The sequence below is a fragment of the Manihot esculenta genome, chromosome 12 (assembly GCF_001659605.2).
Source record: "Manihot esculenta cultivar AM560-2 chromosome 12, M.esculenta_v8, whole genome shotgun sequence".
Classification (NCBI taxonomy): domain Eukaryota; kingdom Viridiplantae; phylum Streptophyta; class Magnoliopsida; order Malpighiales; family Euphorbiaceae; genus Manihot; species Manihot esculenta.
The window spans coordinates 10,877,532-10,895,584 of NC_035172.2; the positions used below are offsets into that span (position 1 = coordinate 10,877,532).

Below are 18,053 nucleotides of genomic sequence, written 5' to 3' on the forward strand. Positions count from 1 at the left end.
CACTTAGGCTTGTTTCAACAGATCCTAGCAAAGAATCCTAGAAATTTAAAAATCTAGCATCTCTAACAATTGTGTTAGGCGTCTTAGGGTAAAACAGGCAGTGGCCGCAACATAATTCAAAATTTTAGAAATGGATCCTTTCTTGTGTAGATCTGCAAGTACAGTAAAATCGGATGATTCAGAGTCTTCAGAAATAAAAAGGGTAATAAATAAAAAAGAATTAATTCTAGAAGATTTTGTAAAAGCTATAGATGAATGGGAAATTCCTAAAGTAGATAAAGAACAGATTTATAAAATCTCAAAATTCAATGTTTTTAAAACTGATTATGTAATAAAAACGGAGGAAAGAGATTTTCAGTTAAGTAAACCTTTTGAAAGAATAACTCTCTTGTCAGCTAAAACTTTAAATCAGCATAGAAGTAAAAAATATAAATATATTCATATAGGATTAATTCAAGTAGGAATAAAACCTTTAACTAGAGAAGGATTAAACACAAGTATATTAGGAGTAGTTAGAGATGCTAGATTTTTAAATTTTCAGGATTCTTTGCTAGGATCTGTTGAAACAAGCCTAAGTGAATGACCTATATCTTTTGAAGTATATCCTGATATGACTATTTCATTAAATGATTTAAATATCTTGGAAAGTATAGTTTTAGAAGTTAAAACTCACAATTATAAAATGAAACAAGGTTCTATCCCTATAGCATTAATATATAAAATCCATTATAAAGCCATGAACTCAGCCTTTGGAACTAAGTATAAATTACAACCTAAAATCGGAGAAACTAGATTTTTGCAGACAGATTTGACTAAAACAAATACAGTAATTCCTAAAACAATTCAGTGGAAAGATATAACCTTGCCAAATGAGTGGATATTAGAAGGAGTAGTTCCTCCTCCAGAACCAGAAAAGGTAAAACCAAATACAAACCTAAGTAGAATTGAACAATTTGAAGATGGTAAAGTATCATTAAAATTTAATAGAAGTGCAAGTAGTAGGTATACAGGATCGTCATCTTCAGTAGTAACAGATGATTTAGGGAGAATCTCAAACCTACCATCTGTGATATATGCTACGTATAAAGGAGATGAACCTAAACCTATTATCCAGACCTTAGTAAAACCTAGATATTCAACCTCGGATATTCCAGAAAGAAACCTTAGAATGAAAGGAGTAGATTATAGCTCTTCAGTTCCTCAAGCAGTTTATAATCCCGTAGAAAACTATTTAAATCAACAAGCTAATATGGCACCTTCATCGCCTGAGTCACCTTCAGCATCAGCTATAACAGAAAATGTAAATAATATAAACAGAGAACTAAATGTTCTTAGTAAAGAGAAAATTGAAAAGAAATTTTTAAAGGAAATAACGAAGACAAAGAATTTAAGTAAATTAAATAAGATAGTTAAAAAATATAAATTTGAGGACTTAAAAGAAGAATATTTTCATTATATTAGTCAGGATAGAGAAAAAATAGGATTTTTTGATTGGTTTAAAATAAATAAAAAAGAAAAAAGCATTAATCCAATAACAGTAAGAGATAAAAGGCCAGAATGGATAGTAAATGAAGAGGTAATTAAAAGTGATTTCCCGCCTAAAACAATGAGTAAAATCATACATGGAGATAAATAAATAATTTGTGCACCCTATAAAATAGCCAAAGAAAATGATACAGATAAAAAGATAATCGAACAAAATAACTTTAGTAATGCAAGTCTAATATGTATAGGAACTCAGTTAAAAAAGATGGAGAGTATTTTAAAAAATAAACAGGCAGAAGAAAAAGAAGAAGTAAAACCAAAAATAAAATCACATGTTTTTAAACCATATCAGGTATCTAGTTCAAGTCAGAAAGAGTTAAAAAATAGTAAAAATGAATTTTTACAAAGTTTAAAAGATCAGTTAAGTAGAATAGAAACTTCAGAATCTAGTAAAAACACAGTACAAGATACACCTCAGTCTAAAATTATAAGTGTCATAGAAGAGGAAGAAATAGAGTCAAGTTCTGAGACTGTGCAGAGTCAGCCAGATTCAGAAGATATAGAGCAGTTTGAAATAAATCCTATATCCCATAGGGAAATAGTCAGTAAAGCTCCAGACCTAGGACTAATAGATAAACCCAATATAATATCACAATTCAAGTATAATGCTTCGACAGTCTATGAATGAAATATAGATGGATTGTCCGAGTATAACATATTAAGTATTTTACAACAGATGACTATGGCAGCTAATGCATATAAAACTCAGTCTTTTGCTTCAGATAGAGCAATAGCTGAGATTATTATAACAGGTTTCACAGGACAATTAAAAGGTTGGTGGGATTACCACCTAACAGATCAGGAACAGTTAGACATACTAAATTCAATTCAGGTAAATAGTGAAGGAGAATCAATATTAAATGAGTTAGGAGAAACCATTCAGGATGCAGTATCAGCTCTGATCCTAACTATTTCCTTACATTTTATAGGAGACCCATCTCATTTACAAGATAAGAATGTCGAGTTATTAAGTAACTTAAAATGTAAAAAATTAAGTCATTTCCAGAATTATAAAACAACATTTTTAACTAGGTTAATGTTAAGGGAGGATTCAAACCAGGATTTTTGGAAGGAGAAATTTTTGGCAGGACTTCCTTATTTCCTAGGAGAGAAAGTAAGAAATCATATAAAAAACCAGTATGGGAACCCGATACCTTATAGTAAGTTAACATTTGGTCAATTAGTAAGTATAATCCAAAAGGAAGGATTACAGATATGTCATGATCTAAAATTACAAAGAACATTAAAATATGAGATGCATAAAACTAAACATGAATTAGGATCCTTCTGTAAATAATTTGATTATGGAATAGGCCAGGATAAAGGATGTAATGGTCAGTGTTCAAAAGATAAAACCAGAAGATATCATAAAAAATACCATCATTATAAAAAGAAATATATAGCTAGGCCTAATAACAATAATAAAGAAGAATTTTATAGTAAAAAGAAAAAATATAACCCTTATAAAAAACATAGAAATAAAGCCCCAATAGATAAAACTCAGAATAAAAAGTCCTTTAAAGACCTAACATGTTATAATTGTGGAAAGAAAGGTCACACATCCAAATTTTGTAAGTTCAATAAAAAATTAAATGAATTAAATCTGGAAGAAGAAATAGTAAATAAGATTCAAGAATTATGTATACATTTAAATTCCTCAGATTCAGAATTCATAGAAAGTGAAAATCAGATAGATGAGTTAGAAACTAGCTCATCAGAAAAATCAATAAGTGTATTAACTAAAGAACATATAGTTCATTATTAGAATTAATAAACAGTATAGAGGATAATAGTACCAAAGAAAAGTTCCTTAAAAAACTAATAAAAAGCATGGATGAGACAGAAGAAATTAAAGAAAGTATTCCTAAAATAAATAGACAAACATATGATTTAACCAAAATATTAGGGAAAAATAAACAATCAGGAGAAATGATATCAATAGAGGACTTACAAAGAGAAATTAAAATAATAAAAAGTGAGGTTAAAGACTTAAAAGGTCAGCTTCAAAAGGATGCTAAAAGGATTAAATTTCTAGAAGAGCAGTTAATTTCTGAGTCGTCTTCTTCATCTAATGAAGAAAAGGAAGATGAGGATGACCAGAATAATATAGGACAACTAAGTAATAAAGATATAGATAGTAATTTTATAATGTTATTATAAGAGATAACTTCCAGAAAATACTTAATAAAATTAAAGATAAAATTATCAGAAAATTTTATTATAGATACTATAGCACTGTTTGACACAGGAGCAGATTTAAATTGTATAAAATCAAGTTTAGTACCAAGGAGATTTTGGAATAAAACTAAAGAAAAATTATCCACGGCAAATAGGACCAAATTAAATATACTAGGGTTCAGATTTTAAGCTTTCGACAGTACGTGGCGTTGTAACCCAGGTTTCTTCTACGGCACAACAATTGCCGGATTGAAGAGGTCTGGTTTTCCAGCCTTTATACCACGAAAATAACTAAATTTATCAAACAAATTTCTGATGTGGAAGATCAGCCTGAGCCACAACCACATAGCATACTTAAATAACAAATTTTAAAAATTTTTAAAGGCTTGGGCTCCTGCAACCTTAATCTGGGATCCCCAGAGTTAAGTCAGATTGTGGGGGGAGAAAAGAAAGGTGCCGTTAACACGGGCTTATACAAGTAGCAGAAATAATTAATACAGAAATAAAACTTACTATATTTAAATAACACTTAGTAAAAAGTATCAGACAAAGTGGCAGACAAGGTACTATTCATGAACAGTAAAATCCGCGTGAACCAACAGTAAGGTTCTCGTGAATCAACAGTAAAAGCTCAGAATTTTATCCAAAAGGCAATACATTCCACTCATATTGTCCAAAAGGAACTGTAAATGCCGTTTTATATCTATCATCAGGATGAATTTGAATCTGCCAATATCCTGACTTTATATCAAATTTACTAAAGATGTTTGCATTATATAATCTGTTTAAAAGATTTTTCTTATTTGGGATGGGGTACCTGATCCATTTTAATGCTGCATTTAACGGCTTATAATTTATAACTAGTCTAGGTGTTTCTCTTTCAATTTCTGCACTTTTATTTACATAAAAAGCTGCACAGGACCAAGGACTCCTTGACTTTCTTATTAATTTTTTATTTTATAATTCTTTGATTTCTTTTTTACAATATTCCAATAATTCTGGTGCCATTATATATATATATATAATAATAATAATAATTTGAACAAATTATATTTTAATCATTGAGTTTTTGCGTATTGAACAGATGAGTCCTTATATTTTTAAAATCGAACAATTAAATCCCTCTATAATTAATCCGTCCAATCAAGAAGTCATTCCATCCATAATTTTGTTAGTCAACAGGTCAAATGAAAAATAAATATTTAAAATATATAAAATACGCTCATAAACAATTAAATTCTTATCAATATGGGTGAAACATTTTATATTGCATAAACTACACTTTAGTCTCTAAATTTTAGCGTAATTAAAAATCCATCACTAATTATGAGTTGGCAATGGTAAATATTAGATCAAACTAATAAATATTATAGAACTAATAAATATTTTGGAGAATTCATATTAAGAGTTGGCAATAGAGAAGAGCTAGAAAAAAGATGATAATGAAGTATAAAAATGAAAACAATTATGAAGAAGCATCAATTGATGTAATATATCGGGAAAATGCTAGATTAGTAAAGTACATGACAAATCGTGTAATCTTATCAATAAAAAAAAATGTGGATAATCTCAATAAAAAAATATTAAACATGTTCTCTAATGAAAGCAACGTTTATGTTAGTTTGATAAATTAATAAATGATATAAATTACTAACTATTAATAAAAGAAATTTTTAAACACTTTATTACCAAATAATTCACTCTGCATAAGATGAATCGTTGAATAATATTTCTAAAAAATCTAGATCCTTCTAATGGTCCATACAATAGAACAAAAATTATGTATAGAAGTTTTGGGAAAAATATAGTTCACGCAGAAAATAACAATAGAATAACATGTTTGGAAATAAATTCTATTACATTGTCGTTCGGAAAAAATAAAGGACATATTTTTTATTTTAAAAAGAAGTAATTTCCGGTTCGCATATGTTTTTGCAATAATAATAAATAAAACTTCAAGATAAATAATATTAAATATTAATGTATATTTATCATAAAATGTATATTTATCAACTACTAAAGTTCTTGTAAATTCAGATAAAATGATAAAGAAAAAACAAATATATATAAAGAATGTAGTTTACTAGAAACTCTTATACAGGTGAAAGAAAATTTATATTTAAATATATTTAAAATATCTAATAATTATATTAAAATAATAATAATAAATATAATAATTTAAATAATACAGTGAAGGAAAGCGAATTGCACTATTAGAACAATAACGATGAAGAATGCATAAACTATAAAAATTGAATATTACCTTATGTTATTTACATGGATATTTATATTTTATAAGGTATATTTTTTTATTTTTTATAATGCAAAAAATTATTTAAAAATATATAATATAAAAAAATATAATATACTACATGTAAAAAATTATGAATAAATATAATGAGTACAAGCAACTTACAAAAACACATTAGCAAAAACTAGTATTTAAAAATCTATAACCTAAATGACAGAAAAAAAAGAAGAAGAAGAAATTTTAAATAATATAAGCTATGAAGATGTTAATTAAAATATAAAAATAAAACTACATAACTAGAACCCTTAAACCCCTTCCTCGCTAAACCCTCAACACAGCGGCCCGCCTACCGCTCCCAGCGATCGTCCCTCTGCTCTTCACGCTGTCAACGTCGTTGCTGCGTCCTCTGGTCCTGGTTGCTTCTGCTCTCTCCTCCGCCGTTCCCCCTGGTCCTTGTCCCTGCGTCCGCTGGTCCATTCCTTCTGCCTTCCGGTGCTGCTTCTCGCCGCTGGTCCTCGTCCTCAATCAAGCCGCTGCTGCTCCTCGTCACTACGTCCTCGGTCACTGCAGGTTTGAACGGGTATTGAGATTGTGGTTTCAGATGTGTGCTTCCTAATATTTATGAGATTTATTGATGTGGGTTTCTGAAATTTGTGGAGACGTTAAGATTTACGTGAATGTGCTTGGGGTTGTATTTGTGAATTTATTTTTAAATTTGTTGAAATAAAGACTATTATGAATGAATTGAGGGTTGTTTTCATGAGATTATTGAAATGGTTTTATGAATTTTATTGAAATGTTAATGTGAGATTCCTGAAAATTTGTAGAAATGCTAAGATTCATGTACATGTGCTGAGGATTGTAATTGTGAGATTTATTGAAAATTTGTTAAAATAAGACAATTGTGAATGAATTGAGAGTTTTTTTTTTTTTTTGGATTATGTGTTAATCAGGCTCGTGTAGTAAATGGATAATGGTAAACTGGTTTGCGACTTATATGGGTAGTGAAACCTAATTTCTAAACAGATTTGGAATGGGTTTGGGTAGTGTACTTGTAAACTGGTTTGGGTTCTGTTTGGATTCTTATAACTTCTCAGGTACCCTATCCAGTACCATCCCTATGGTAACCTGAACTTTTTCTCTTCAGCCTAAAACTCCAAACCTAAAACCCCTACGAACTCACTGCTGTTTCTTCTCCACTGCCTATCAACATTTGAAGCTTTCTTCCTTGCTTTCTTCCTCACAGTAGCTGAAGCCATTTGAAGCCGCCATTCTCCCTCACAGTATCTCAAGCAATCTTTCACCTCCCCATTACTGATTTGCTGCTGCCATTCACCTTTCTTTTCTCAAATGTTCGAGGCATTGATTATCATCTTGTGATTTCAGATGAAATAGTAGAAAGCTAATTCATTAGGGATTGATTTATAAATTAGTCGGTGTTACAATTTGTATTAAGGGACTGATTTCAATTTTAATGTCTTCATGATTAGTAACGAGAAGCTTGCTTATAATTTTTCAAATGTATAGATAGAAAAGAAAAAGTGCTAATATTTATGGAGTTTTGAACATGAAGCTTAAAAATTATAGAAAGTTAGTTTCTTGAGATTTTTTTTTATAAATTTCATTAAATATACCTACTCTTTGTTTCTTCAGCTCTAAATTCTTAGTCTTTGAATTCTTATTTGTGCATGTTTAGTTTTAGTTATGAAGACCTTGTTAAACTTTTGAATTTTACTTGTAGTTTTGAAAATCTTCTTTAACATTTGAATGAGAATGTAACCATATCTAGAATTGATGTGGTGTTTAATTTTATTTCATGAGATTGTTATTTGTTGTTTTGTTCTTTAAATTTTTACCATATTCAAAATTAATTTTTTAAAGATGGTTTCAGGTTCTGGTTTTGGTACCCTAGCTGTTGCCATCTGCTGTCACTTAATCAATGTGTTTTTGTCTCTTTTTTTTTTTTAAAATCTTTTGATTTCTTTTTTCCTTTCAACAGTAGTAACTCGCATAAAGGTTACTTCAAGTGACCTAGAAAACAGCAGAGCACCAAGAAGAAGAGAAGAAGTAAAAGTGAGGAAAATGCCTCTGGGGGATAAGGTGGGATGGGAAAAGAGCGAATCTCGATACTGTGGAGTGGAAACAGAGTTCAATGAGGACATTCCTCAGCTTCTCTCGTATAATATCTCCTCGGGTGGTTTTGACTTTGTCGTTGCTCCTCTGGTTTGTTTTCTTTTGAAGATGTGTGTGTGTGTGTGTGCGTGCGCGCGCATGTATGTAGCTATTATGATCTAATGGTGGCCAGTTAGCCACTTTGGTTGCATGTTGATATTTATTCAAGGTATCATCTGCATTTGTTTGTTTTCAGTTATTCCCTTGTTCATTTGAAGCTCTGTCGAACTTATTCTATCTTCTTCAATATGATTATCAATTTTCTATCAGTAAATGTTCTCTCACTTGTATTTCCTTATCTCAAACTTGCATTTCTTTATAGCATTTCTTTTAGGTTCCTGTGGATATGGCCTTCATGTTCTTTAATTATTTGCTATAGAATTTGTTTGTGACACTTGTTATATTTTAAATCCGGTGGCTAGTTTCCACAAGTTAGCTTATATTTACGTACTGTCCGTTACGGCTGCAACTCAAGGGGGGCCGTTGGGTAATGGCCGAATGGGTAACGGCTCCCCTTGATACCATTACACAACAGCCATTACGTTATGTAACGGCCGTTATTTAAAACCATGGCTGTTACTAAACTAAATTTTCAGCTTAATTAATGTGGTATTGCTGAGCTGATGGATTGTGCCAAAATTTGCAGGTTCTCCCTCCAGTTCCTTCTGTGGATGCCATGTTGCGACAACATCATCAGATTATGCCTATTGTAGATGGGTCTGGCAGTATTGATGAGGAGATGGGTAGGGTTAGTTTGGTTGGTGTGTCGAGTCCCACTTGTGCTGATGGCAAAACAGTGGGTGATGAAACAGAGATGGAAATGGTAAATTTGGTTGCTGGTTCGAACTCTGTTGTTCCTGATGGGAGTGTTGTCGAGAGTTGGTTAGCAAGTAATGAGATTGATAGTGGCAATCTTAATTTGCCCACTGCCTCCAGCGCATTTGCGGATGCGGGAAGCCATGTGAATAATGTGGTAAAGAGTGACAAGGATGACGGAAGAAGTGATTCTGAATCTGCTAGTGAAAGCAGTTCATCTTCTGATAGTAGCAGCAGTAGCGATGAGGAAGAGGAAGAAGAGGAAGAGACAAGCGATGAGGAGGAGAATGAAGAGGAAGTCAAAGTGCAATTGCATAGAGAGGTAGAGGAGGGTGAGATTGAAGATGGTGAGATAAGGGATGTTAATGGAGAGGTGATAGTTGGTAAAAATGATGATTGTGAAAAGGAAGAGGAGGATGAAGACAGGATGGTTGAATGGAGTCAGGATGAATTTGATGATATCAACGAGGATGAGGAAGAAGATGCTGTTGTTTCAAGCGGACCTATTAGGTCGAAGAATGAGCTTATGGTAAATAATTGTTTTTTTGATTCTATGTTGTAATAAATAATTTCTGTTTATATTGTTTAACATCTGATAGTTTGAATTAGTAGTATCTCAGCTCATTCGCTGAGCACTTATGTATTTAATTGAAGCACATATGTTGCCTTATTAAGATTTAAGTCAGATTCTCATTCTGGTTTATTGATATCAGATATTTTTAAGTGACTTAAACTTTGAGGGTAGGATGCAAACAAAGAATTTATCATTCCACTGGAACTTCTTTGGTAAGCTGGGGTGGTGTTTGCCCCAAGCCTTACGAGATACATATTTGCACATCTTTTGCATCATTACTTATTTATTTGATTTTGACCAGTTTTGTAGACTAATAAATCTAAGTAAAAAGATTTGTGATGATATATTAAATCAGATCTGAATTAGAATTTGTTGGAGAACATTGTGGTGTGTCATATGTGATTCCAGATAGCTGCAATTTTTATCTTCATACTGCTATCTTTCTGATTCAAGTAGTGATGTGCTGAATTTTTTTTTTGGGTATTTCCATTTAGCATGTATTTATGCAGTTTGAAAGTAAAGAGTTGAGGGATTGATTGAATTATCTGAAAAAAGTTTGATTCCCATAGTGGATAGATTCACAAAACATGCTAATACATTCCTACTGCAAGGTTCCTTTTTTGGAGGCTCATGTAACTAATAGGCTAAGGTGCTGAAAACAGAAATGGTGGTAATGTACAACTCTTTGGTGATTTCTCTTTTCCTTCTATTACAGGGTGATATGGCATTATACATGAAGCAGTATGTTAGCAAGCCAACAGTTTTTTCTTGTTACAGTTTTTTAGTTAATGCAGAAGTAGAATAATTGTCTTTCTGGCTGTTTGGTTAAAGAACTTGTCAAATATTGTGATTAAATCATGTTGCATAGCTGTTAATAGTTGCTGATGACTTCCCAACTCCTGACCCATCCAAGAAGGCAAAGAGATCTGCATAAGTGCAATAACTGCTCTCACAATTCTACTACTGCAAAATCATAAATCATTTCACTAACTCCTTGTTTTGGTACTATAGCTGAATTATTATTTTGTTTGATAACAAGTTTTAACTAAAGCTTGTAATGCATGTGATTTCCTTGGTCAAACATATGTAAGATTAAGCAAACTGATGTATTAACATTTGTAACTGATTAACAGATAACTTAAGCAGACTGCTGTTTAACATTCCTAACCGAGTAATGGATAGCTTAGACTTGATTTACATGGATTCTTCTTCTGTTTATATGTGCTTCAGTTACTTGTTGCAATTTATGAAGATGGTGCTGTACCGATTTTTGTCTAGATGTTGTTATTTAATCTCGTATGGCTGATTTTCTATGATATTTCATACTTATATATTATTGGATACCATGAACGAGAGTTTAATGTTTTCAACTGATATGATACCCAAACTAATGAGAAAATCTTTGTGCTTTGGCATGCAGTTGTCTTGATTGGAATAACTAGTAATTGCTGTATTTCTAATATTCGTTTCTTTATAGGTTGGCCTTTTTATCTCTCTTTTGCTGTGTGAGGCTGAACATTGGAGAGCTGTTACTAAACTAAATTTTCAGCTTAATTAATGTCATATTGCTAAGCTGATGGATTGTGCCAAAATTTGCAGGTTCTCCCTCCAGTTCCTTCTGTGGATGCCACGTTGCAACCACATCATCAGATGATGCCTGTTGGAACTGTTTTGTCGGTATGCTTATATAACACTTTCTCTTTTCTATTGAATTCAATTATTTCAAAGTTTTTGGATTTCTCTGATCAATTCACATGCTTTAGATCTTTAGCTTGATTTTATTTTATTGATGTGTGGTACTGATGTTTCACCACTTTTTCAGATTATAGGTGCCCAAGCCCAAGTCATTGTGGAAGGGACGGAGAAGCACAACCCTCTTAATGAGGGTTCAATCCTTTGGATAACTGAAAATAGATCCCCATTGGGGGTTGTAGATGAAATATTTGGTCCTGTCCAGCACCCCTACTACGTGGTGAGATACAATTCTGAAAGTGAAGTCCCTGCTGGGATCTCTCAAGGAACTTTGATTTCTTTTGTTCCTGAGTTTGCCAATCATATTCTCAATGACAAGAATCTTTACAAGAAAGGCTATGATGCATCTGGTGAGAATGATGAAGAGTTGTCAGACGATGCAGAGTTCTCAGATGATGAGAAAGAGGCAGAGTACAGGAGAATGCAAAAAATATCAAAGAGGAACATGAATTGCCAGACAGTTGGACACAAGAAAAATAATAGAAAGAAGGTTAATAATAAGAATGGCAATTGGAAGAATAATACACCTTCAGGAAACCAAACATTGATGGGTGCGGGTCAGTCAATACCAAACCAGAACCAGCATAATAAATCTTCAATAGGAGCACCATTGAATAATAGTTCATCTTCTGCCACAGGACATGACTTTCAAAGTGGAAGTGGCTTTCTCCCATCATTTTCATCAATGGCACCAACTGCTGGTGTTTTCCCACCTTCAGATGGAGTCTGGGTAAATGGTTTGCCCTGTCAGCAGTCACAGAATGCTGTCATTCCTGGTGGATTTCCAGCTAACAATATGTCGTGGCCTGCACAGAATCAACTACTGCGTCCTTTTCAGATGCCATTTCACCAGCAGTTCAATCCTAGTCAAGGGTCACTTCCTAATGGTGTCCTACCAGTTGGGCAGATGAATCTTTCTGCTGGACCTTTGCCTTGGCCTGTTCAAAATTGCTTTAACCCAGCTGCATTTGGGATGGGCTTCCAGGTTCAACCTGCTCACCCAGCTACGAATATGGGAAGCCAAGGAATGATTTTCAATCAGGCACCTGCTGTTATTCCTGACAACCTCGTTCAATCACCTCAGCAATTTAATTTGGGTGCATCCTCAAGCCGTGGAAAGAAACCATATCATCATCGAGGAGGTGGTCGTTTTGCAGGTGGGAGAGGGCGACATTCTTCAAAATGAACTTAATTAGCTGTTTCATCGCATTGTGAAGCTTAGACTAGGCGGCTTTTGGAGTTTGCCTTCCTTGTTTGTGATGTTTTGCTAAGACAATTTGTATTTAAAATACTTGCTGCGAGGCTGTGTTCTGCAGTATCTTTTATCACTTTTTAACTACTTGAAGATGATATAGGAAGTTTTATTACTGTTACAATGTAATACCGCAGCAGCATTTTCAATCTATGGATGTGATTGGGAGGAGCAGAAACTTTATAACCCAAAAAAAAAAAAAAATAAATAAATAAATAAAATTAAAGAGCAAAGCTTTTTCTTTGAAGAGCTCAAAAGGTGTAAATAATCAGTTTTAATCAGTCTACAATATGGATGGTACCATGCACTTTCTAGTCCTTTGCCTTGATGCCTTTGATGTGTACCTCCACGCCTCGATCCCTCGAGAAGTTAAAAACCACTTGAGAAAGTGAAATTCTCTTGGAAGTCTCAACTGTCAAGGGATAGATTTCACCTAAATGAGTAAACCACTGACACTCTGGCAGAAACTTTGAAGCATTTGCGACTATGATAATTGCAATCTTCAGCTTTACTTTAAACGGGCGCTGAAAAATGTAGTCAGAGTGCTCCGAATTCAGCTTATTTATGGAGCAAATACCATCCTTAACAGTTTTGCTCTTGTTTATATCCAACTCGTAACAAGCTGACGCAGGTGTCCTTGGTAGGCTGTCAAAATAAATGTAGAAAATTTTTTGCGAAAATTTTACTACCCCAATAATTAGTGAAATAGGCAAAAAAAATTAATAATTACGGATATATACATGCCAAAAAATTGATGAAGGATAAATAACTAACTTCAATGATATATAACAGCCAATGGGATGAATGCTGAGCCCAGAAACTGGAATTTTCGAGTTTTAACATAAAGAGAATGTCACTAGAGGCTTTCTTAAATATGGGACATGGGATCAAATGGAAATAATTAACGATGACCATAAAATGGCACCGAAAAAAAAAAAAAAAGGTAACATCTTCATTAATGCTAAAAGCCATTATCATTGGACTTAAGCTTTTGCATTCCTTGTGAAGTCGATGCATGTCTGGCAACTGCAATCTGAGAAACGACAGATTTCACACCCAAAGCATACACAGGAGGTGCAACCTTTGCATGTTGGAGATCTGGTGCAGCCTCTGTACACCCACCGACTCGCCCGTTCTTCATCATCATCACATGTGATTCTGAAATTTGGAAAAGCAAAGAATTTGTTGGAACTTAAAAAATGCAAGTAACCACGATATAGTAACTTATCTAACACACATGCAACTACTAAATTACATTTTGTGTGCCTGCACATGTGGCTTCCTGCAAACTCGGTAATTTTACAAGTAGACAATATAAGGAAGAGGATCAGCACCTCCACAAAGAAACAGGAGGTGCATTAGCTTCCTTAAGGGACACGGAAGAGAAATAGAAGAATCAGTATATACCAAAAATATTAATGGATAAATGAATATAGAATCTGAAGATATAATCTGATGGAAAAAAAAGCAACCCAGTGGTTTCTTCATGAGCTTCATTATGGATAATTATGATTACGGACCTAGAATGGAGTACAATTGGCTACTCTATTGTATTGAATAAATCTTGTTGACATTAATTTATAATACTCAATCACACTAGTCATCAACTCAACCACAAAAAGCATAAGGTATAATTTACAGATACACAGAATGGGTAAGCAACAAGTGGATAAAAGGCAATACAGCTCTATGGAAGTACACACCAAAAGCATCTCTCTCGTATGAAAAATAATTTGAACAGGTAAAGAATCATCTTACCATTGGAAGGAGTTACATTGTTTCATTTAAGCTTTTGTATTTACAATAATGCTATATACTCAACAATGCTAAAATATTTAATTTTGTTCTATACAAATCAATTATTTCTTGAGGCAATTTATTACTCTTATAATTAGTTCACCACAGATTATCTTTCTTAACCCTTACTTACATTCATTAAATTGTATTAGAAAAATAAAAAATAAGAACTCGCATAATGAGGAAAAATTGAAGCATATATTAACAGCAACTACAACTTATTTACATGTTCATCCATGTCACTGTAACACTTGACAAAAAATGTATCCTCTTGTCAGTTCCATCAGAAATGCAACTGACCAAAAAAGTTTAAAAAGAAAAAACTAGAAGTATGATATTGTACATAACTAAAACAACTCCAGTAGTCAATAACTCAGAATGCGCATTATATCCTTAGCGTGTCAACAATGCTTAGTATTTAAGAATATACTTACACTTTACTAGCAGCTTCCACCATGCAAATGTCTACACTCATTTAAAGGTGCATTATCTAAGCTTTGTTTCTATAGCATCTTTTATCTTATTCCATTCAAAGAAGTTAATTTTCCATACTCAATACATGCTCCTATTACCAACAAAGCACAACACAAACTGCAAAAACTATTAGCCAAGAAAATTCTTTTTCATCACTCATCATTACTCAATGCCAAGTTCATTGCCACATACACAATAACAAATTTAGTAATAGTCTGCATGCGAACATTTCTTTCAAAGGTCTAAAGAGAAGGAGTCCAACTACAAGGTTTTATCTCAATATAAGCATCCAATGCTACATGTTATTTGCTGTAATAAAGCACTTAAACCATACCATGCAACAAAAAACTCCTTGACAAACGATACAAGTGAAGAAGGTATATGCGGAAACATAGATAGAAAGTGAATCAATGGAGACAACAGTAAGATGGCTTCCTAAAATTTCTAAATTACTGTAATTTCTTATTGTATAAATGTAAATTTAGTAATTTTAATAGTAATTTGATCATGCTTATCAATTCTTTCTAGATTTGAATTTTGCAATTTAAAAAGCAGTAAAATAACAAACAAGAAGAATGCAATAGATTAGGAAATGGCCTTTTCTTTCCTTCTTAAGGATAAAAATCTGACACAAATCATTCACAATCAGTCAGTACATATTGGTTTAATACAAGTTAGAATCATACTTGTCAAACGGCAGATCAGCACATTTCCAGTTCGGATCAGCCAAAGCATCATGGTGAATTCGACACTCTTCTTTGGTCCGTAATCGGAACCTCCTTTTCTTTTTACACTTGTTACAGCAAACAAACTCATCACGATGAGAAACTCGTCCATTACAGGATCTGTGGGAGCCATTGGCGTATTTTGATGCTTGGCTGTAGTACTTGAGCAATACTGTTTTTGACAATGGGACCTTTTCCCCATTAACTATGACCCAGACATTGTTCTTCCACTTTCTTGCTGTCTCTCTTCCAGAATGCTTCTCAAATGCAGCTGGAGTCAGCTTGTCTAGTCATCAAATCACCAATAACATAATTAAAAATGGGCTCCTTGCAATTTTTCAACAAATAAAGTAATAAAACTGCAGCATATCAGTCCGTTATATCACAAGAACAGAACACATAAAAGTCATAAATATTTGAGGCAGAGTAAAAACATCATATCCTAAGAGAAAAAAACTGCACGTTAAAAGGCCAACCATCCCCCTTCACTGAGAGCTGGTACGAACTTACAACAGGAAGGTATAGCTAGCAAATACACCATTTTGCATGAATCACAGAATGGACAGTTTACACAAACAGTTCCATACAACTTCAGTCAAAAAGTTTCCAGGTGGACCATGCAGATGGAAGTTTCACTTTGAGAAGTGCACACGAAATTAATGTTATATAAAATTAATAGTTGAAGCAACACTCAGGAGTTTAGAGGTTATTGAGTCGGGCATACTAATTGCACTGTTGAAAAAATAAAAATATATAACAATATGAAGGATAAAGGAACATGAGTTGTCAGAAGATGTATCCTATGAGACTTGATGCTAAAGCTCCGCCCCTCGTAGACAGAAAAACACGCACAAAAATGAAAAGAAAAACATATCTCGACTTGAGAATCCGTGTGCATGTTGGACCATTAGAATTCAAAACTATGGTTTGCTCCCAGCCAGTGAATGTCTTGGTCTAAAGTCAGTTCCTTGCGAATTTTACATGATAACATATGAGGAAATGAAAGATGGGAAGCCGCCACATAGATAGAGGACTTGAGGGTGCTACATATTTCATAGATAGAGTGCCAAACGATGCTAGACAAAGATCACTCTGCTCAACAGGAATATTAGAACTTTGATATCAAAAAACAAATCTTGATAAACGAAGACAGAAATATTGCAATCACAAACAATAACAGTAATGCAGTTTCCTTCTTAAAACGTCCGCTCAAATATCAATTAGTTAGCGAATCACAAGATGAAAAGTTAAATATCTGAACCAGAAGATATCAAGTTAGATAAGTCCACAGATATAAGTGCATTATCTTCTGGCGAGAAGGCAACCAGAGCTGAGTCTCTGAGACAAAACAACATACACTTAGACTGTATAGGAAACAAATTCAACGAAACAACTGGCCAGAGCTCCATATCACTAAATAACAGAAAGCGACACACATCAACGTCAAAATACATAAGACACATTCAACATGCATAAAAATCAAATTACATTTATTAAAAACGGAAAACAGGAGAGAAAAAGAAAGAGAAGGACGGAAAGAGATCGAAAAAGGGAGAGACCTTCATTACAACCAGGGGTGCATTCACAGGTAATTTCAAGGTCACCATTGATAAAAACCCTAAGCCTACCAACAGCATCACCATATCTATGGCTGGTACACCCACATGTAACCTCTATGTAATCTCCACCTCTCTTGACGCCACTCATTTCTCTCAACTCTTCATCGCTAAACATTATCTCTTTCTCTATCCCACTCGCCATCTCTCTCTCTGCTAAAGCAAACCCAAAAAACAAAAAACCCACAGCGAGATCTTCCAGCCCCGATACAAAGAAATCCAAAACGAAAAAAAGGAAGAAAAGATTTTGGTTTACGGGTATTGTATAAGAGGAAAAACCCAGAAAACCACAAAGGGTTAAACTAAGACAAAAAGGAAGTCGCTCATGAAGCTCGCATCTCCAAGAGATCTGGTGGAGAAAACGTTGAAAGTGTTACCAGAGAAGGTATCGTTTAGGAGAGACATACAGAGAGAGAGAGAGAGAGAGAGAATGAGCTGGCTAAGAGAAACAAATGTCGTGGGGTGTGAAATAGAAAAGAAGGGGGTTAAAAGGCTTTTTATGTTGGGGGGGGGGGGGGTTACACATTGCTACTTGCTGCATGACATGACACGAGAGAAAAATTAGATGAGAGAGAGAGAGAGAGAGAGATGCGCTGCTCTTGGGGTCAGGCTGTTAGCTTGTGGGAAAAATCCATCTCATAGGAAGGAGACGAGGTTTTAATTTATTTATATAATAATAATAAACTCGTTTCCACTTGATTTCCAAAATGCCTTCTCTCCACCGTTTTGCTTGTGTTTCGTGGCTTTCTACTGTTTCCAGATTTTTTACTGTTTGCTGTGAAATTGTAATCTGTGAGCGAAAGAATTCTCAGTCTCAGTCAGCCAAACCCTGAAATCTTTGCAGTAACTGTAAAATGGTAATTATGGTTATGGTGGTGAGATGGTCATTGTAAAAAGCTGA

The 18,053-nt window shown here is 33.6% G+C and overlaps 2 protein-coding genes across 7 annotated transcripts; one reads left to right on the forward strand and one right to left on the reverse strand.

The window, feature by feature from the left end:
• Positions 1-6,251: 6,251 nt before the first annotated feature.
• Positions 6,252-12,693, forward strand: LOC110627377 (H/ACA ribonucleoprotein complex non-core subunit NAF1). Of its 6 annotated transcripts, none has more exons than XM_043948692.1 (5): positions 6,253-6,554; positions 7,974-8,197; positions 8,793-9,491; positions 11,136-11,213; positions 11,359-12,693. In XM_043948692.1, exons 2-5 carry the CDS (start codon positions 8,057-8,059, stop codon positions 12,472-12,474), a joined length of 2,034 nt encoding a protein of 677 aa, XP_043804627.1. In that variant the 5' UTR covers positions 6,253-6,554; positions 7,974-8,056; the 3' UTR covers positions 12,475-12,693. The 6 variants fall into 6 exon arrangements, with proteins under 6 accessions (XP_043804630.1, XP_043804631.1, XP_043804627.1 ...); XM_043948694.1 differs by having other exon boundaries at positions 7,977-8,197; XM_043948691.1 differs by having other exon boundaries at positions 6,253-6,544.
• A 602-nt stretch (positions 12,694-13,295) lies between these two features.
• LOC110627378 (protein ULTRAPETALA 1) lies at positions 13,296-17,660 on the reverse strand. Its single transcript, XM_021773666.2, has 3 exons — positions 17,096-17,660; positions 15,498-15,822; positions 13,296-13,698 (listed from the first exon to the last, which is right to left on the reverse strand). Exons 1-3 carry the CDS (start codon positions 17,295-17,297, stop codon positions 13,524-13,526), a joined length of 702 nt encoding a protein of 233 aa, XP_021629358.1. The 5' UTR covers positions 17,298-17,660; the 3' UTR covers positions 13,296-13,523.
• Positions 17,661-18,053: the final 393 nt, after the last annotated feature.